The sequence below is a fragment of the Rhinichthys klamathensis genome, unplaced genomic scaffold, assembly GCF_029890125.1.
Source record: "Rhinichthys klamathensis goyatoka isolate OS25496 unplaced genomic scaffold, OSU_Roscu_1.1 h1tg000036l_1, whole genome shotgun sequence".
In the NCBI taxonomy this organism is placed as follows: domain Eukaryota; kingdom Metazoa; phylum Chordata; class Actinopteri; order Cypriniformes; family Leuciscidae; genus Rhinichthys; species Rhinichthys klamathensis.
Genome location: NW_026606584.1, coordinates 6,636,606 through 6,658,553, shown reverse-complemented (window position 1 = coordinate 6,658,553; position 21,948 = coordinate 6,636,606). Strand labels below are relative to the sequence as shown.

Below are 21,948 nucleotides of genomic sequence, written 5' to 3'. Positions count from 1 at the left end.
ACAATATATATAATTTATACAAACGTACAAATACTAATTAAATTAAAATCCAACTTTAAAACTAGCGCTAAATATTTAACTTTCATTCAAATTAGAGCTTTACATGAAAATCAGAATTAACGTTACTCTGAACCCAAATATAATCAGAGTACTAGAGCGAATTGCTTGTGTTACTAATAACATCACTTGAAAACTTAGCTAAATCACAAACGCCCACAAGCCAAAATTTTAAATTCACAGACCTGGTACATCACGAGTAACTAAACTAATCAATTTGTTCTATCTAATTATTGTTTACCACAATGATATCTTATATCATGAAATAAATGGTTTGAAAACATTTGGTTACAGGACAGTGGGAGGTACATATTTGTGAACAGAATATTTCACCATTAATTATTTACACTAAAGAACTTCGCTTCCATTCGGAAGACCACAGGCCACTGATTCACACAGAGGCACGAGAATGTCAGTCACATGACGGGCTTGTTGTGTAGTTCCCTCTCGTCAGTTATGCATTTGTGTGATCATGGCGGATCCGGAAGGAGAGTCACTGGAGTCATGGCTAAGTGAGTATTCATGCTAATACATTATCAGAATATGGTTTAATTTTACTCAGTAGAGTCTTTAAGATACATAGAACAGCCATATCCGGATGCTGTTAGTGACCAGTTGTTTTCTCATGTCTTGGCGTGTCTGTGATATTTACACTGACATGTCATGAGGGTTGTTTGGACTGACCCATCCTAGCCAGCATTTTAGGGTATCGTTGATGCGTTTAAAATCGGCAGAATATTTGGTCCCAACGCATATGCCCCTAAATGTTTAGGTTTTGAGACACTTATGGCAGTTATGATTAGCAAACTCATTCACCTATCAATTAAACTCTTTTTGAACGGCTTTTGTCTAAACAGCTGTAACTTTGCACATCTTTATTGTTAGCTCTGAAACAGGTTCTGTTTTAAGTAGAAAACCAACCATTTTGTCTTGAACTTCCCACGTTGCATATAAAAGTGCCTTGCCTATAGTGATACTATATCTGCCTTTGAAGTTGTTTCATTATCGACGAACTTAGCAACACTGACACACAGTGAGCTGAATTGAATCAACACTAAACTAAATTGAGCTACATTTTGCTAAATTAAGTTGTTTTATTGTTTATTACTGTGAGGCTGCTTTAAAACGATTTTATATTGTATTAATGTGTATTTGTATTGTTATAAATGTGCCTTGATTTGGATAAAAGCTGTTTCTACTTGCATAAATGTATTATGATATTTGTTTTTTTAATGATTATGTCCATTTAAATGTTAAGCAGAACAAGAGTAAAAAATAAGAGTAATTCATTTCCATTCAAAAATATTGATATTAGTTTGATTTTTTCTTGTTAGACAAAGCCACCAATCCGTCAAACAGACAGGAGGAGTGGGAGTACATCATTGGGTTCTGTGACCAAATCAATAAGGAACTTGAAGGGTATGTTTTGTTTACCTTTCATGAAACGGTCTTTTTGAGCATCTGAGGCTGTGTTATAAAAGCATCTTATTATAATTCTTGACCTGAGATTTGAAAAAATTCTATTTGCAAAGGCAAAGTGAAATTACCATGGTTATAAATACACATGAAATTTGTCCCCCGGTTTACAGTCAGGAGAGGAGTCGACGTTAGTTGCAGAAAATCAGTGCCAGTCGTTTAATGTATGATGCCTGTTGTTTTCAAATCTGTTCTGATTTTCAAAAGTCGTGTACTTTGTTCCAGGCTTGAGCAGATAAGATAGGATTCTAAGTTAGGATGATTCTGTAATACAGCAACTGTAAAGTTTGTGTTTGTTCTTATGTATCACTGATTTGAGAATTGTGTAACTTGCAGCCCACAGATATCAGTCAGATTATTAGTACATAAAATCCAATCACCACAAGAATGGGAGTCATTACAAGCACTAACTGTGAGTTTATCTCCTTTAGTCTCTAAAATTGACCAAATATTGTATGTTTAATATAGTGACTGACTAACTAAATTCAGATTGTTCTTACAGGTTTTAGAAGCCTGCATGAAGAATTGTGGGAGGAGGTTTCATAATGAAGTTGGAAAATTTAGATTTTTAAATGAACTCATTAAAGTAGTTTCACCTAAGGTAAGTTAAAAGATTGTTTATACAAAAAAAGAAAATTCTGTCATCCTTTACCCACCTTCAAGTTATTCAAAACCTGCATGATTTTTTGTCCAAATTTTTAGGTACCATCCATTACAGACGCAATACCCCCATAATAACTTTGCCCTTTTATATCCTGCAGTATTTGGGAGACAGAGTATCTGAACAAGTGAAGACTAAAGTAATAGAGTTGCTCTACAGCTGGTCAGTTGCTTTACCAGATGAGGCAAAGATCACAGAGGCCTATCAGATGCTAAAGATGCAAGGTTCTTTCGTCACAAATATAAACATTTGCATTTATAAGAATCTCACCCACTTATTTTCTTTCTTCCAATTTTACTAGACTGTCTTGTTTAGTCTTTGTAACATTCTTTCTTAGGTATTGTAACAGAAGACCCAGAGGTTCCTGTGGACAAGACCCTCGTTCCCTCGCCAAAGCCCAATAATCCAGTGTTTGACAATGAGGAAAAGAGTAAGGTGAAGAAACACATTACAGTATTAGAACTTAAAGAAATATTCCAGGTTCAGTTCAATTTAGGCTCAATTGACCATATTTGTTGTATAATATTGATGATCAGAACAATTGTTTGTTTGTCTCTTATTTATATATAAAAAAGCAAAAGTTACAATGTCTAGGTTGATTGAGGACAATGGAAGTGAATGGAGCCAATCCATAATGTAAATGTAAAAATGCTCATTGTTTCAATTGTGTAGCACAAGATATAAAAACAAGTGTTAATATGATTTTAGTGTGATCAAATTACTTACTAACCTTTTCTGTGAGAAGTTACATCAAAGTTTATGAATTTGTTGGTGTGACTGACAACGTGCGACCTGTGCATACAAATTATGCATGGTTACAAAAAATCGGGCAGTACTATTCTGGTGGCAAAATTTGTGTCACTGTACGTGGGCCATCGCATACACATAAAAGCCGAGGTATACTTTGGCCTTTAAGGCCGTAAATCATAAAATGCTGATTTAAACAACTTGACAGCTCAAACTTTTTTTAACAGACCTTTTAACAAGAATCATTTGGAGTCCTTTTATGAAACTGTATGCTTTTAGTTCTCCTTTTAAGTTCAAATGCTGCTGACAGAGCGTTACTTGTATTGAACCTACAATATTCTTTTATGGGTAATTGTTTTGTAAAATTGTAAAGCATTGTCTATCTATAAACATTTCCTTGCAGCGTCTTGCGGAACTTCTTAAAAGTAAAAAGCCTGAAGATCTTCAAGAAGCCAACCGCATTATCAAGAGCATGGTCAAAGAGGTAAGTGCTTGAATTTTTTGTTAAAAAACAAAACAAATATTTCACTGACAAATAGTAAATCCTTCAAATATCGATGAAAAAAAGCAGGAGCCAGTTTTTTAGGAATGTACTATTTATATTCATGTTGTTGGCTTCATATGGCTTTGAAAAACACGTAAAAAAAAAAAAACCAATAACATTTTCTTTCCGTCATTTCATTTAATGTAAAAAGTATTTCTAAACATTATATAGTGTTTTGTTTTTGGAGATGCACCACATGACATTTTCATAAAATATCGTCATAAAAGGTAAAATGATCTGATATTTGAAGACTAATATGAATCTGATATTATTTGTTGATCTTGACACACAGCCGTGAGGGTCTACTATTATATAATTCCTATTTTAAGGGTTTTCTTCTCCACGTTGATTGCATGATTTTTAAGCAGGTTTAAACAGTTTTGTAAGAAATAATGGTAGCACTTTATTTTACAGTCCTGTTCCCCATGTACATACTATGTACTACTTATCGCTATTACAATAACTGGGTTATAACTAGGTACTAACCCTGAACCTACCCCTAAACCTAACTTTAACCCATGTAGTTACCTTATATTAACCAGTACTTTCTTAGGTAAGTACAGTTTAAGTACATGTAAGTGCACATACTGTAAAATAAAGTGCACCCGAAATAATAATAAAATATTATACCAAAAAGTATCAAAATGAATTTTGATTCAGAAATTAAAAGCATTCTCATGGTAGAAGTAGTGTATTCAAGTCATTAACATATGGGTCATTACCTTTACTCCCTTGATGGTTGTGCTTGCAAGAATTCATATGCATTTTTCAAATGGCTTACTGCCCTCTCATTTTGCTTTCAGGATGAGGCTATACAACAGAAAGCTTCCCATCGTGCCAGCACCCTAGAGGAGGTGAACAACAGTGTGAAGCTCCTAAATGAGATGCTAAGTCATTTCAAAAGAGATGAGTCGACACAAGCGGACAAAGAACTTCTAACGGTGAGCCCTTTTATATCCAGTCACTGCTAGACTTAGCTTGCATTTGTACGTAATTGACCCATGTGCAACTGTATGTTAATAGGATCTTTATAATGACTGTGACAAACTTCGAACCGCTGTCTTCAGACTCGCCACTGAGACAGAGGATGATGACAGTGCCTTAGGTAATACACATTAGTAAATAAAAACTCATTTAGGTCTTAAGCCAGTAATATATTAGAACCAAATAACTTCCTCTCCTTTACATGTACTTTGTGGTCTTTGGTGCAGGTGATATTTTACACGCTAGTGATGATCTCTCACGTGTAATCAACTCCTATAAAAAGATTGTTGAAGGACAGACCATTGTGATTGACATACCAGGTTCAACAGCCTCAAAACGTATGTATTATGTACCAGAATTGTTACAATTTACACATTGAAATGTTTTAAAAAAGATTTAGCATACTGTATCTGAATTATCCAAAGAGCTTTGCATGGTTTATGAAACTACAAATCTGAAAATGCAGTTCAATTGTTTTCTGTTTTTCTTAGACCCCAATGACGGAAGCTCTTCTGAGATTTTGATTGATTTGGCTGATTTGGACTTGGGGTCCCCTTCACCCCTCAAACATGTTTTGACTCCACCCCAGCACTCGGAGTCCCTTCCTACTGACCTCCTCACACTTGCCGCTCGGCCTTCCTCTTCCAACACGTCCTCTGGATCGTCGAGTTTCCAAATCAGTCCTCCATCAACCCAGCTTCCCAGCAGTCTTTCTCTTCTGGATGAAGAACTTGGTTCATTAGGTAAAGATGGCTTGAGAGTATTTTGCCGTGTATGATGGGTATTTTATTTGGAATGTATTTAACCCCTTAAACAAAAAAAATAGGTATCATTTTAAAGCTTAGAAACTCAGCTATTTAATGCTAATTTTGATCAACTCTTAACACGTGCTGAGTAGTCCCTCTAAAACCGAGTGTACTGCCCGCCACCTAGCTAGGAAAAAAATGATAATCATATTTTCTAAACTACTGCCTTGATCAACATAAAATCCTAATGCTGTTATTTGCTGATAAATAGAAAATAAATGTTTTCATAATTTATTAAATACTTTTTTTGTATTATGTACTGCAATATGTCAAAAACATCATACAGCTCAGGTATGATGTCATCTAAAAAGGTCTCACGGAGTAGAATACAAGCATAATTGTTTTAGGCTTTGACTAAACTTGAGCGAGTTTTTGTATTTGAAGACCCATTTGTAAATAATATACGGATGCGGCATTTGTCACGTTTTTGCTCGTAACTTCATGAAACATGCTCCGATTGTGGAAAATGGCACAGCATTATTTACACCAGATTCTAAATTAAAATCAACATAATCCATTGCGTTGATCACAAGATATTCCTCATAGAGGAACAATTTTAAAAATGCCCGTTAGGGGGCGTCAAGCACTAAGCAAGGCTACATTGGTTCCAAATGCTGTAACTTTTTTGAAAAATCATAAAAAATTTGATCCAGATGCAGCTCACATGTAGAGGAACTTAAAAAAGGATTTTCCTCCTACCTTATTTCCTTCCTGAGTTATTGCATGTCAAATAAGAAAGATATGTATTATCGTCAGTTTCTCAGCACGAGAATGTCCAAATGTAATTTATATTTTCTAAAAATGTAAAAAGTGTTCTATCAAACGATACCTACCTTTTGACTCTCCTTTCTATAGTTATGAGTCTTTACTTTTGTGTATGTCACTCTTTCCACATTAAGCAGCACAATATTTTTTTAATAATAAGAGGAAGAATAAAAAGAAGAAGAGAGAAAAGTTTCTTGAGCACCAAATCAGCATATTAGAATGATTTTGTTTGGATCATGTAACCTTGAAGAGTCATATGGCTGCTGAATATGAAGCTTTCCCCTTTTACAGGAAATCATTTTTCTTTTATTAAAACAGTTATTTTAAATTATAATAATAATTCTCAAATTAATGTTTTTTTTTATGTTTTTTACTGTCAAATAATCAATTTTTTATAATGAAATAAATACAACAAAAATCTTACTGACCTCAAACCTTTGAACGGGACTGTAAGTATTATGTATAATATAATATAATTTTCTATAAATAGGAGTCATCAATTTTAAGGCAATCTCCGTGTTTAACACTCTTGGTGTTAACTGACTATTTTTCAGGCCTTGGTAGTCTGGACTCAAAATCAAATAAGTCAGCAGAAAAGAATACAAAAGAAGCTCAAAGCAATCAGTGGATTTCTTCACAAGTAAGATCTAGCCTATATATAATTTTATTGTATAATGAATTTAAAATATGTGCCTAGAGAGTCTGTATTTTATGATGTTTGATATCTACCCATTAACTTTTTTTTTGTAATGACAGACTTCTAAACCAGTGATTGACCTCCTCTTCAGCTCTGCTCCAATAAATCCTCTAATCTCAACAGCGCCACCTACCTCTGAAGCTACCTCAGTCACAAGCTTTGAAAACTCCCTCCAGCAGAGCAGTAAAGACTTTGCCATGCTGGACGTGGACAAGGCTAATAGGTAGTGAGAGAATAAGTAGCAATTTCTTTTAAAAACAACAAAAAAACATATTTATTGCATATTAGAATTATTTCTGACAGATTATGTGACACTGAAGTAATGGCTGCTGAAAATGAAGCTTTGCAAATTATTGGGAATTTTGTTCCCCAAATATATTCTAGAGATGATTGATGCCATTGGTAAATGTTAGTTGTTTACAGATGAAGCAGTTTAATAATAGCATTAAAACAGGGAAGGAAGGAAAGGGGCAGAATGTGCACAACCTATTATTAGAGCCTTTTATTGTGATCAGAGAACTGCTTGTGAAGTGTCTCGTTCCTTTTAAATACAACTAATTGTTTGTTCTTTCTATATAAAGCAGCCAGTCCAAATATTCAAGCTCGGGCGGCAGAGAACTTAGAGCTTGGGAAGAGAACATCCATCCTGCATTAACCACATTCAGTTTTCCTGCTGGAATAACACCAGTGCCTTCTGCTGTATCCTCTGCCAAACCTCAGAGCTTCACCCCAGACAGCCCTCTCTTCAAATCCCTGTCTCCAACACTACCCACAAGTCACTCACCCTCAGGCTCGGACATCTCCCTAAACACTGTCTTTGTTCCACTGGAGGCCATTCAACCAAGTAAGGCCTATAAATGAATATGGATGCTGTGAGATCTACTGTATAGCAGTTATTCTAGACTTAATGACTTGCCTGTTTTGGTAAGGCTTAGAACTGTGTGTTTTTCCCTTTGTGTTTTCACAGGCAAGGAGGGTCCAGTGACAGCCTACGATAAGGATGGTGTTCGTGTGTTGTTGCACTTTGCTACTGACCATCCACCTGGTCGCCCTGATGTTCTGGTGATTGTGGTGTCCATGTTGAACACAGCACCACTGTTAGTGAGGAATGTAGTGCTTCAGGCAGCTGTGCCAAAGGTGAGAGGCACAACATGTCTTTTTAATATTCTTCTGAAGTATATGGAAGCTAAAAGTAGACAGTTATTGTTTTGTGATAGGCAACCATTTTTTACTTTATGGATTTTGCAGTTCTGAATAGCTTTTGGTTTCAGATGGTTTTGATTAATGAATTTTTTACTTTTACCTCTGTGATTTGTAATTGACAGTCTATGAGAGTGAAGCTGCAGCCCCCTTCTGGAACAGAAATGGTTCCCTTTACCCCCTTCATGCCCCCCAGTTCTATCACTCAGATCATGCTCCTGGCTAACCCACTGAAGGTGAAGAAAGACACACATACACATTTACTTGTCTATCTAAATAAGGACATTCCATACACTTATATCATTTTTATAAACGGATAGTTATAAATACTATAACTTAACCTTAAAGGGGTCATATAATGGTACATGCACTTTTTCAAGTTGATTGTACTGAAATGTGTGTTGGCAGTGCCTGTACACAACCATCATATAATGATAAAAATCTATCCAGTGTTTTTGTTTTAATCTCCTTATATGTTTTTCCCTGCCTCAAATCGAGACGCCCCTCCCACGATTGTTGATTGACAGCAGCGTTTCAACACAGACCCGCGCTGACCAAGCTGTCATCATAGTCCCCCATTGTTGATACGCTGGAGCAGAATGGCGTCTAAGCGGTTGTGGTGTTCTGTTCTTGGGCGTAATAACGAACAGTCATTTTGATGTTCCTAAATCCGAACCGCTGAAGACGCAGTGGCTGAGTTTTGTTTTCGAAGGGAATATTCCCCACGATCAACATCAATGCTTTCATGTTTTTGCGCGAATCATTTCTCACCAGACTGCTTTATAAACGAGGATCAGTATAAAGCTGGTTTTGCTAAGAAGCTGAAACTGAAAAAAGAATCAGTACCAACTATTCATGTTCCTGCTGCACATTAATCTTTGCAAATCGCTTGCACGCTTCACGATGAATGCGGCTAAGGTTTACACTCAGGGTACATTACGGCATGTTTCCTATGTACGGCGTTCTCAATATAATTCATAATCCCACAATATAATGAACAACGCGTTATGGTTATGTGTTATTACAAACTGAGTACGTATACATCAGTAAACACATAGCGTTCGTACATCTCACTAAGTTACTCTACCCTGCCAGTAAACAAAGATAGATCAAAGTGACATTATGTTAACCAACCATTCAGAAACGTCCTGTTCGAGCCTTAATTGTCAAACTTCTTTGCGGCCGTCATCTTGTTCCGGATCCGACTCCGGTTCAAACTGATACGGTTGCACAGATGTGTCCTCAGAGATTACCAATGCCATTCTTTCTCCAAAATATACCCTCAACTGTTGTCAAGGCAACAGTCCACATGCGTTGTGTCGAAAACGCCTGCAGTAAAGTGAGCGGAGTGGGCGGAGTGAGCGAAGCTCATTATCATTTAAAGGCATATGCACTAAAACAACGTGCTGAAAATAGAGCTGTTTTTGACCAGGTAAAATGGGTGATTTCTTACAATACTAACGAGAATTTGTAATGAAAAGTTTGTAATATACTTTAATTTAGACCCTAAAGAATCAAATTAACTTGTATGAAAATGGCATTATATGACCCCTTTAAAAGAAAATATTCTGCTTTTTATAAATAGACATCCTCAAAAGTTAGTTTTGTTAGATTAAGCTTTCTGCGTTACAAATAAAATGGGTTCTTCTCAAAATATTGCCTTTCTGACCTAGCAAGATTCAGTTTTAGTCATAAAGAACAATTTGACTTCTTTCCTTCATTTTTGAAATGAATAAATAAAATATAGTACTGTTTCACAGTCTGTTTCACAGACATGTTCAGTTTACTTTACTTATTTTGAATAAGTAATTATTTCACGACCGCTAAAACAAATCTTTATAGTATGAATGTGTGTAGTATGAATGTAATGTCAGTACCATGCTGTCAGTATCATGTGACCTACCAGCGTTAGTTGCGTGGCTTCACTGCCATTTATAAATCCTCTCTTGTGGCCTCATGGGATAGTAAAGTGTCCATCGGATGCACACTTCAGAATCCCGCCGGAAGTAGGTCATCCTGGTTCTTTTTGCCTACTCTTCTACGAGTACTGTGAATTCGGCCATACTCCTTTTGTCACCTACTCTTTTTGCCTACTATATAGTAAAGAGGAAAGTGATATCGGATGTAGCCTCTGTTTCCATGGTTCTTGATTTAATTACGCACCTAGTTCTGTTAATTACCATTCCCTTGTGTATTTTCTGTGTAAGTTCTGTCGATTCTTGATTGGGTGTTAATCTTCTATGATTTACGCAATTTCTGCTTCTCCTATGTTGTTCCTGTGATCCCCTGAGTATTTTGCATTGTGAATAAAGACGGTCTTTTTGTGTCCTCTTCGTCAATAACTAGGATTACTAGTTAATAACTAGGACAAGGGATTTTGTTGTTTTTTGTTGTTTTTTTATTGTACAAAACAATATAGTCACACCATTTTGTATCGCTGAAAACAGCTTATGTTATAGAATGCTTTTATATGGAACTTCTTGAATATTTGAAATGTTTCATCACTGAAAAGTCAATTGTCATGTTTGTCACCATATTTTGAGAATGACTACATTGCTAATCCCTGCAATATTAGTTATTGGATTGTGTTCTACTAAAAATAAATTATTAATGTTTATATGATAAAATTTCTATGATAAACTCAATGACTGTGTAAATAATTATACTTGTGTTTTGCAGGAGAAAGTGAGAATGAGGTACAAGCTGACATTCATCCTTGGAGATCGACAGGTCACGGAGTCTGGAGAGATAGACAAGTTCCCTCCAGTAGAAAGATGGGGTCATTTATAGCTGTGTACGCACTGTTACTCATGAAGAGAAATGGAAAACACAGTGAGCATCAATGAGTCTTCGACAGTGTCTGAAAGATATGTTATGTCCAGGACTTTACCTTTGACACACTGGATGTTACATTTATAAATCCCAATCTTTGAGTAATCCCCCAGATGTCTTGATATGCTGGTCTTAGGTACTCATTAGGTTCTGTTGTCATTAACATAAGCATGTTGCTTATAGTAATGGGTAATTTTATTGTTAGCCACCACTTGACAAATCAGCTCATGCAGATCACTGGACAGGTTACAATTTTTCTATCCTTTTATCTCTGTTCCGTGATGTGATGCACCAGTTGTGTTAGTGCTTATGTGAATTTTATTGATGTTATTTCCGAGTTTTACATATTTATTTCATTACTATTTATCAGATTCTTGGTGTTTGACATGGCTGGCCTCACTGGTTTAAAGCCAAGTTTACTTTGTCTTGTGTCATTTAGCAGAAACTCAGTAGATGACAGTAATTCACACAGGGAAGTGTGGAGGGGAAAAGAGTATGCAAAGCATACTTTGACTTCTGTGTTTTTGGATGTAAAGTTTCACTTTGTTTCCTTTCTTACACAACTGGAAGGAATTGCCTATATGCAGAGTTGTCCGATGTTCTTAATTTTTGTGTGTGTAATTGGACAGGAGGCTGGTTTTTATTTTTTACATTACATGTTTTACACTTCATTTTAGGGTTATTACATATGCAATTATTTATATTATAAAATTTGACTTTTAGAAGATGTGTTTGCGACTTTTGTATGGCTTCTTCTTTTTTTTTTTTTTACAGCAGATGCCTCAGTATTATTTTATTGTAGCCTACTGGATGTGTCCAGCAGCCTACTCTAATGATTATTAATTTGACTTGTAAGTTATTTTGAAGAAGAGCTTCACAAATATTACAATGATACTGTTCTTTTTAGACTCAGTTAAATCTAAAATTGAACATTATGTATACTGTTTTAAAGACAAATAAATATATTGTTTTGAACAATGTGGTAGGCTATGCTATGTCTATCAGTATTGGTTGCTGGTTTTGTCAAATCATTCACACTTAGTTTTTAAATGCAGCTGGGGATATTCCTGATTTTGTCAAATTAAGGGGAGGATGAGGGTAATGGGATTCCGGAAGTGGTCGCATTTAAATGTCGTCATTTCCGGCGGCATTACGCGCTTTCGTCAGAGGCAGAGGCAGTCATGGCAGACGAGAAGCCAAAGGTGCGTGTGCAGGGCTCTTTATAAATGTTCTTATAAGCACGACAATTCTTTGTTATAAGATTAATGGGGAATTTTTAGAGTTTATTCTACTCTCATTTATTGTTAATTTATTCAGTTTCTTTGTGAAATGGTGATGGTATTCCGTAAAGCTAACGCGCTAATTATCCAGTTCGCTAATGTGCCTCGCACCTCATCCAACACTGCAAGTAAGTTGGTAAGACAAAACGTATAGTAACGTTAAGCACTGTAACGTTATTTTGGAAGCGCACAGTGTCCACTGCAGTTTCTCGCGAGCTCACTGACTTCGCGCGCAAAGCTCTTGACCCGCGAATTGGTAACGTTACCGTCAGTGCAGACTTGCAGCGTGGGTTTAAAAAACGCATTGTTGGAGTCCTATTTGTGCATTTAATCATGTATCGACAGACTTTTATTTTTTGAAAATAACTTTTAAAAAAGTCGTGTGTTGTGCGTGTCACATTGGAAATGTGAGCTTCTCAAACCTGTACAGGGGAGCCCCAGCCACTGCACATTTTCCATGTTGACCACATTTAAATCAATTTATCAGTTCAGTTCAGTAGTAAGTTAGAGACTAGATACTTGAATGAAGTGTGCAATGGTGGGTGGGGGTCCCTAAGACATGTTTGCGAAGCACTGCTCTACACATCACTTAATTTAAAATCTGTAAGTTACTAAAAGAAAATGGCCACGTTGTCTGTAGTGTGGTGTCACATTTGTTTTGTTTTATTGCTGTTCTGTTGTTCAATGCATCAACCCTCGGTTCTCTCAGATAAAGCTTAAAGGGACATTGTGTAGGAATTTATCCCATCTAGCGGTGGAATTGTTTTTTTTTTTTATTCAAACGAATTGTGCTCTCCAGCGCCTCGCTTTTTCAAATGCGTGTTGCATCTACGGTAGCCGTTATGTACCAAAGAGCTATGACAGGATGTCTTCTAATAGCACTTTGTCGAGTTTTCCTTCGGCTGAACCGGTTGCAAAAACAATCATATGCTCTATTAAAATATATTCTTATCGAATTTCTAGGTTACAAAAAGTAAACTTACAAACCTTGTTTTTAGCGCCTTCTCTACATAGCTGCTATTCATCAAAGAGCCTGTTTAACTTTTAACTATAAATGTTCTACTGTCTATATAATAAAGTACACAACCAACCAAGCAATGAAAAAAGCTTGTAATTAAGACTGTAACATTGACTTACCTGTCAAGAAGAAAGCTGGACTTCAGCGTCTCTTTTGAAATCTTTCCACCTGGAAAAAGCTATCCCGACATTGTTTTTTGTTATTGCCGGGGCAGTGACAAGCGCCTCTCACTGCTGCTCCTCCGTTTCTGCTGCTTTCAATTACGTGACATGTTCAGGCTGTTTTAACTGAAAGCAACTTAAAATACTCGTATCTTAAAGTCCCCATGAATTCAAAATTGACCCAGAGCTCCAGACTAACTTTTCCACTGGTTGCCCTGGTGCTACCAACTTTCTCAGTTGGTCGCACCAGCATATGATTTGGTCGCACCTTTTTTTTTTTTTTTTTTTTGCTACATGTCATGAGATTGATCAATGCATGCTGATGAATAGTGGTTTTAATGGACCAAGGCTAGCAAAGGCTTTCTGGGTTGCAGCAGAAATACCTGTAATATATTAATTATCATTGCCAAATTTCAGGATTTTCATGGATATTGGACAGTAATTTTAATCTGTAATTTTAAGCATTTTACATTTGAATTATATACAATTTATCTATTTACATTTGAATCATATTCTATCTATCTATCTTTCTATCTTTTAAAAATCATTAAACATTCAAATGCATGCATTACATTTTAAAAGATTAGAGTATTATAATAAACTGATACAGATTTTTCGTTATCAAAGTTTATAGTTGTAACAAAAAGCAGAAATCTCACACTCCTTACCTTCTGCATTTTATAAAAAATTCCTTTTCCTCTGTCGAGCGATCATGAGAGTAATCGCTCGACAGAGGAAAATATAACCGCTGAAAAGACGTAGGAGGAAGGGGCTCTGTGTTTCGTGAGACCATTTTTATCATTTTTATATGCCTTAATTCGTAAATTCGTAATTGGGGCGTTTCACCATCAGTGTGCAATGCGCGTGACGTCTACGTTCGTCAATAAATAAACTGCACGTGTCTTGCCGAAGAACATTGTAGACGGAACTTCTCTCCGTTAATGTCTATGGCGAGTCACGCAGGCACTGGGCAACTCCGCAGCCGAGACGACCCCGGGATAAAATAGTCCGAATATAAACACTTATTATAGGCGTACCGTAGTGATTCAGAATAAGTCAAAAACACGGTTTGGAAAATGGATTCATGATGTAGCCTACTCGTTCATTTTGAACATAAGTTACGGACTGCAGCAGCTGATACAACGGCGTTCTGTTGCTCAAGCGTCCACTCGCACAAATGCGACCACATAACATTTTAACTCGCACATTCTCAAAAAATGGTCGCATATGCGACCAATTTGGTCGCAGTCTGGAACCCTGTGACCATACTTTGTTTGCCTAAATTGATCGTTTTGTGGTGAACAATTCATCCATGCAAGTCAATCCACACAAAAAAATGTTTGGGCTTCGTAATCTTTAAAGGGGGGGTGAAGCACTCAGTTTCACTCAATCTCATGTTAATCTTGAGTACCTATAGAGTAGTATTGCATCCTTCATATCTCCAAAAAGTCTTTAGTTATATTATATTTATAAAAGAAAGATAGGCTGTACCGAGTCTTTGCGGAAAAACCCGAGCGGGTGGAGGCGTGCCGTGTGGGCGGAGCTAAATAATCACGACACGAGCGCGCGAAGCTTTTGCGTTGAGAGCGTCTGGAAGCTGTGAGTGACATCCAAAAATAAACCATAGCTAATAATTAGATAGTAATCCCATGCAGAACAAGGATCTAAACAATACTAAGGGCTCGTTCATACAGAACGCGTTTTTGCTCACAAAAACGTGAGATGGGCAGTGAAATGGGTGAAAAACATAAGGTCTCGAGCGTTTTTTTAAAAATAGAAATGATTTGAACTTGAGCGCAGTGTTTTTAGAACACCAGGTCATGCGCGAGTTTTACAACATTTGTGTGTTGTAAACAGACAGACTCGTGGTTTATGAGGACATGATTTACCGTATTTTCCGCACTATACGGCGCACCGGATTATAAGGCGCACCTTCAATGAATGACCTATTTTAGAAAATTTTTCATATATAGGGCGCACCGGATTCTAAGGCGCATAAGATACTGCAGTCAAACGTTTGACTGGGTTTGCGTTATGCATCCACTAGATGTCAACAAATGTCAACAAAACAGTCCGATAAAGTCAAACTTCATTAAGCGTTCTGACAACTCCGTTCACTCCCATGGTAACGTTGTTCAAACGTTAAAGGAAAACTCCGGTCAATTTTAACATTGAGCTCATTTTTTGTAAATTTGGAGTGCTGTCAGTACAGATAACAACGACAAAAACCGGTGTTGCCTACACCGTGTTATCCTCTTTTTAAAATTTGCACCCTGTTGACTTAAACGGGACCAGTTTTAAACCTGCTTTTAGCCTCTTAACAACCTTAATGTGTCATTACAAGTGCACAGCCATGTGAGTGAACACGGTGAATCTGACTGCACATACCCGTATTTTCTTCCTGTTTTCGGTCGAAGTCCACAGTAGGCGATTGTCGAGTGCGCGCGCGATCATTGGTAACTAAGCAACAGTGGAGACTCAGACTGTCAGCTGTCAGCCGATGACGGTGTCGGTGCTGTGTGGTGTTCTGAGAATATCAGCTCAAATGGATAGTTCATCCGAATCAGATGTTGAACACACGGAGGAGGTTTGATCGCGCGCGCGAACTCGACAATCAACTACTGTGGACTTCGGCCGAAAACAGGAAGTAAATACGGGTAACTTATGTGAGCTGGCTGAATAAAGAGATTATTCCTGCCTTCGTGAAAGCTCGGATCACAGTTGAGACTGATATATCAGCCCAGGCATCCACGATCCATTGGCAGATAGTGGCGTGAGTCGCCCGGCGCTGTCTCCCCATCTTGGTGAACGTGTGTTCACCATCCATATATAAGGGCGCTCCGGATTATAAGGCGCACTGTCGGTTTTTGAGAAAATTAAAGGCTTTTAAGTGCGCCTTATAGTGCGGAAAATACGGTATTTTTACAATAAACAAACTGACACCTACAGTGGCCAGCTAAACAAATGTATTTAAACACACACACACCATACATCGCATGCTCCATAGATACATTAACTGTATGTGATCATGTTGTTTACTTGCTGTGCTTACACGCCGATAGTTAACAACTCAGACATTTGAAGCAGGTTTACTCACCGCCTGAGGTTCCAACGCACGACCGTGAACCTTTATCGTTGGGACGGCTCCATCTTTAAGTATTAGGCGATCTGCAAATCCAGCGTTGAACTGGGCCTTGTTTATAAAACTATTACCATCGAAATGAAGGGAACAAACAAAAACACTTGCACAACTCAGTTGCTGCTCTGGAAAAACAAAATCCATCCACAGGTCCCTTAACGCTGGCTTCTTTGGAAATTTGTGCAGTGTTGTCTTGCCCTGGCAACCAAAAACACACTTTTTTGGTGGCATTTTTTTAATTGCAGCGCAGCCGAGCCCAGCGCTCTGATGGGCATAGGCGTACTCTCGCACACACTAGGCTACAGATGCGCGCGCGCCCTTCCGGGAGAAGTGCCCTTAAGACCCGTATAAGGAAATTCCGGCGACTCTGACGTCACACACGCCCGTATTCGAAAAAAAACTTTCCGAAACTTGTGACAAACCGGAAGGAGTATTTTTGGAACAGAATTACTCCATCAAACTTACAACTTCATTTTTGAAACTTTGTCCATGTTTAGCATGGGAATCCAACTCTTTAACAGTGTAAAAAACTCACTATGCATGAAACAGCATTTCACCCCCCCTTTAATCAAAATCTGAAATTTCCCCTCCCCTCTGCATTGGAGGACCTTCCCTGATGACGTAGGTTTGACGGTTTGGGTGTCTGCTTAACATCCGTAACCACGCCCCTCCAACTGACAGTAGACAGGCTGAATGGAAACACCTACTTTTCTAGATCCAATCAGGTGCTTGTTGGGAAAAAAACCACGCCCACTATTTTGCCTCATTTAGTATTCCGTTTCTCTCGGAAATACGTCACAACACTGGAGAAAAGTCGTTTGCAACTTCCGGTTCACGGGGACTTTAAATGTCAGTGCTATTGTTTTGTTTCAACCAGTAATGTTTTTTTTTCTGAGGCACATTTATAAAAGCTACTTAAATGTCCCAATTAAGATAATCCTGGCTTAATCTAAGCCCTGTCTGTGAAATCAGGCCATAATATCTAATAGTTTAGACTTTGGAGGACAGTATGTTATTTTAGATGAGTGAAAGAACTTTAGTAATTTATTAGCTTTGTAAAACCTTTTATTGAACTGAATTTATTTGTGGTTGTTTGTGTTCCTGACATGATTCCAAGATGCTACAGTCCACTACATAATTTTGGCCAAGCCGGTATTTATTTATCTTTTGATGTACTTTTGATCTATTTATGATAACTGTATTTTACTTTTCATTTCAGGAGGGTGTAAAAACTGAGAATGACCACATAAATCTGAAAGTGGCTGGGCAGGATGGCTCAGTGGTTCAGTTCAAAATCAAGAGGCACACGCCCCTGAACAAACTGATGAAAGCATATTGTGAGAGACAGGTAAAATTATTTTATTTGCATTCAACTGCATAATTTACCTTCCTTTACATTAAAAAATCATCCTTTACGTGCACAGGTTGTCCATACCTGCCACTAAGAGATGGGTAAAGATGTGAATGTCTGGAAATAATTGGTTATAAGTTGGATACAAATCTCATCTGTATAAGGGTGATGAAAACATAACTATTGGTTGCAGATTAGAGGATGATACCCGAACCGAGGCCGACGGTACCCGACGGGCCGAGCCGGGTTCGGACACATATTTTGAAATGACGTTCGGGTTCGGGTCGGGCTCGGTCACGTCGGCACAATAAGACATTGAACATTTGAAATTTAAAACAGCTTATTATAATGTTTAACTGGATGCAAATGTTTGTTTTTGTGATTAAAATAAATTTAAAATATCACCCTAACATCCAACTTCATGTGTGCGGAAATTTGTTTATGTTGCTGTGACGACGCGCAACACTTGCGTGCATAATATTGCATATTTGGCTACATGTGGCTGGCAGCGCAACCAGTGTTGTTTTTGGCAGCCCTTTTAGTCTTAGTCTTAGTCTTTTGGACGAAAATGCTTTTTAGTTTTAGTCACATTTTAGTCACTTATAAACTTAATAGTTTTAGTCGACGAAAACAAAAAAAGGTTTTAGTCAATTTTAGTAAAAAAAAATTGGTCTTTAAAAAATAGAGAAAATAAAAGTGCAGCGGTGTCAATTTGTATCAAGTTCAAAAATGGAAAAGAAATAAAAGTGCTACTTTGCAATCTTTAAAAAAAAAGAAAAGAATAGAAATCCATTTGGCAAGACAGGTCTATTTATCCCTGCATTAGTGTCTGCAATGAGCCTGTTTTGCATTGCTCAATTTCTCAAAAGTCATGCTCAATGTTCAGCTGAGATCTGTACTTTGTTTTCAGTGAAGCTGAAAAGCCCATCTCACAGAGATATGATGTGGCAAAGGGAAGAAGAATGCACACAGCTCTCTGCCTTTAGCCTATACACAGCGTTTCCGCTACATTCATTCTGCCGTGGCGGGCCGCCACACCTAAAATCATCCCGCCACGGCTGCAGCTTTTCGGTCCGAAATTGTTTGTTATTGTTAAGCCCCACTAAAGGCATACAAAACATTGTAAAGCACCATAAAGTTTTCACACTATATTCCAAGACTTCTAAAGTCATTCAATAGCATAATGTGAGGTAAAAATGTATATTTAAGTCGCGTTCGGTTACGACAGTAACACATAGTAACACGACGACACTCTCTTCAAGATCAATGTTCCCTTTATACTATATTTGTAGATAAAGGTCTATAGTTTGCATAAAATTACTTTATCTTGCTGGAGTTTATAGCGCTTTCTAAATCACATTCCTTTCTCCCGGGTGTCTGTTACTACAGCACTAGAGTAGAGAGCACTATGAATTGTTCTTCATGCTAAGAACTTCATCTTCTAAGTTAACTGAAATTTAAAACTGTTAAAAGAAAAGGCTTAATAAACTGTTGCATAGATATAATACATTAACTCATGGGCCACGCCCCTCCCCCTGGCGAAATGGGCCTGCCACCACGGCTGGAAAAAATCCTAGAGGAAACACTGCTATACATAAAAACGTGATTTTTTTTTTTTTTAAATAGATAAAATAGACATAACATACTGTGTTTGATATGGGATTAAAATAGATGGGTAGTGTATGGGCAGTGTATAAGATATAAACTGATTAATTATTGTAATATTCCTTTGTTCCGATCAGAGCATGTGAGCGGAGAGCGCATTTCTGAATATTCCTCGGCGCGCTCTCAACACAGAATGGCCTGCTGGTTCGAGAATATGTGGAATAAGGGCTGCCTCCGACTAAAGTTTTTATTCTAGTCGACTAGTAGTTGTTCATTTAAGCCATTAGTGGACAAATCGCCCCTTTATATTAATTTAATTACTTAAATAGGCTATACGGGATATTGAGCGTTATAGCCGCACTCAAGCGCACGACCGCACGCATAAAGCTTGCCACAAAGAACCGCCAAAAGTAATTATGAATGTGTAAAAAAAATAGCAAGGAGACATTTAATTGTTTATTAATAAACTGGTGTTTTCGGTGTCGCAGCAAAGATGAAGTTGACGATGCGGACGCCATGAGCGAATAAAGATACAAAGGCATAAAACGGAATATTTCCTCCCGTTTGGAGGAGACCTGTCACGCCAGTGGGGCGCGCCCCACACTTTGAGAACCGCTGGATTATACTGAAACTGAAAGTATGTCCATAAATCATCTCGTCGTTTCCGACCACCCAGCCCGTCTATTGGCTTCGATCGCCGCCGTGGTCTTTCGAAGATGTGTGGTGAGTGACTAGCCGCAGCCGCAGGTGTGTTGTTGTGTGGAATCTGGTGCGCGCGGCGGCATGGGTACCCAAAACAAGGAAGCGGCAGCATTGCTGATACTTTTTTTTAAAACAGACAGATTTCACGCAAAATAGGCAGAAATGACATGCTTGTGATTGTGAACGTCAGACTTATAATCATTTTCGTTCCGTCTTGTCAACGAAAACTCGAAAACGTCTCGTCATGTTTTAGTCACCTTAAAGCCATTTTTAGCTAGTCATCGTCGCGTTATCGACATAAGAAAAAAGTGCGTCAACGAAATCATTTCGTTATCGTCATCGTTGACGAAAACAACACTGAGCGCAACTATGGAAGACGTTAAAAAGAAGGCCTCAAGAGATTTTAAAACCAGCCTAAACATTGAAGGATAGATTATGTGAATAGATCCCATGTTACAGTTTTATTAGCCACACAGTTTTCGAGAAAAATGGTAAGAGTGATTTCCATTTCAATAAGCTGCATTTGTGTTACGTTTATGTTTTGTTCTGTTAGCTTTGGCAATTTTTGGTAGACCTAGCTTTGTTCATTTAATTTCAATTGGCTATTTGTTTGGGCTTCTTGTGCGCGCCTGTGTTAAACGCGCTTTGTTGGCCGTGTGCGGCGCACGCTGATGCGTTGTGCACATCTGTAAACATTTCCGAATGCCTTCCAGTTGCTAAATAAAAGCGTGCTTTCTACACAAACAAACGTACGTGTCATTAGTATGAGAAACAAATGAGATTTTTACCTGTGTCTGGCTCGGGTCGGGCTCGGACATAAATATCTTAATGCCTGTCGGACGCGGGCCGGGCTCGGACAGAAAAATGCGGCCCGATCCGCACTCTATTGCAGATACATACTGTATGTTTTTATGCGCATTTTGAAATATTGCATCAGAAACAAGTGATGGAAACGCTAAATTCTCAAAAAAGCTTTTACTCTTACTTAGTGGTCATTGACTAGTGCGAAAAAGAGTTAATGGGAATAATGGCAGATAGAAACGCATTTGCTGAATAAATTCTGATGTAGTGAACATTAAACCCTGTGACTAATCGGCTGTTTTTGCTGATGGTGTTTTATTTAGTGTTGGTTACCAATACCACCATCATCCGCTCAAACAACTTGATTCAGTGGGGTGAATTCAGGTTTATCGGGACACTTTTACTCCGTCATCTCAATGGCAAGAAAGTGTCTCAAGCATGCTTCTCAAGCAGTCAAGTCAACATTTGATCTGTTCACAGGGGCTATCAATGCGTCAGATTCGGTTCCGGTTTGATGGGCAGCCAATTAATGAGACTGACACACCAGCTCAGGTACAGTCACTGATATGACCATTTCTGGATGTCACCATGCTTAAAGTATTCATATCGTTTATAGTCTTTTTCTTTTTTTTTTTATATCTATTTGCAGTTGGAAATGGAGGATGAGGATACAATTGACGTATTTCAGCAACAGACTGGGGGCCTGATGTAAATAACTACCTCTGCCCTCCAGCACCATGTCCTCCTCTCTGTCCCCTGCATTTTGTTTTATAGGCTGACCTCCCTCGACCTTGCCAAAACTTGTGCTCTAAAATGCCCATCAGCTCTCCCAAATCAGATGAATGGCTTTCTTAAAATATATTTGTGTAAACGCTGATATATTTCATGTGTTAAGACTAAAATGCTTTTGATCAGTCATCAGATTTGGTATATAGAACTTTGGTCAGTGTCAGTTCTAAAGTACTGTTTTGTTTGCTCAGAGCCATTGGACTTTTTATAAATATTTTATATATGTTGATGTATTTCTCTTTTGTACTCAGGCTAATTTTATTTAGTGACTTGTGTTGTGAATTGAAATGTTGATAAGATTTTGTGTTGGAATAAAATTGTTTTACAAAACCA

At 37.8% G+C, this 21,948-nt stretch overlaps 2 protein-coding genes across 4 annotated transcripts; both read left to right on the top strand.

The window, feature by feature from the left end:
• The first annotated feature begins 442 nt into the window (after nt 1–442).
• Nucleotides 443–11,499, top strand: gga3a (golgi associated, gamma adaptin ear containing, ARF binding protein 3a). 3 transcript variants are annotated; one of them, XM_056246194.1, is made up of 17 exons: nt 443–569; nt 1,392–1,476; nt 1,870–1,945; nt 2,036–2,134; nt 2,295–2,418; nt 2,532–2,629; nt 3,345–3,425; nt 4,289–4,426; nt 4,509–4,590; nt 4,697–4,807; nt 4,961–5,212; nt 6,595–6,680; nt 6,797–6,960; nt 7,322–7,581; nt 7,705–7,874; nt 8,063–8,173; nt 10,617–11,499. In XM_056246194.1, the coding sequence occupies exons 1-17, from the start codon at nt 530–532 to the stop codon at nt 10,725–10,727; spliced, it is 2,088 nt and encodes a 695-aa protein (XP_056102169.1). In that variant the 5' UTR covers nt 443–529; the 3' UTR covers nt 10,728–11,499. The 3 variants fall into 3 exon arrangements, with proteins under 3 accessions (XP_056102169.1, XP_056102168.1, XP_056102170.1); XM_056246193.1 differs by having other exon boundaries at nt 7,319–7,581; XM_056246195.1 differs by lacking the exons at nt 443–569; nt 1,392–1,476 and having other exon boundaries at nt 1,886–1,945; nt 2,023–2,134; nt 7,319–7,581.
• A 368-nt stretch (nt 11,500–11,867) lies between these two features.
• sumo2a (small ubiquitin like modifier 2a) lies at nt 11,868–21,948 on the top strand. Its single transcript, XM_056246205.1, has 4 exons — nt 11,868–11,971; nt 17,587–17,715; nt 21,307–21,378; nt 21,476–21,948. The coding sequence occupies exons 1-4, from the start codon at nt 11,951–11,953 to the stop codon at nt 21,536–21,538; spliced, it is 285 nt and encodes a 94-aa protein (XP_056102180.1). The 5' UTR covers nt 11,868–11,950; the 3' UTR covers nt 21,539–21,948.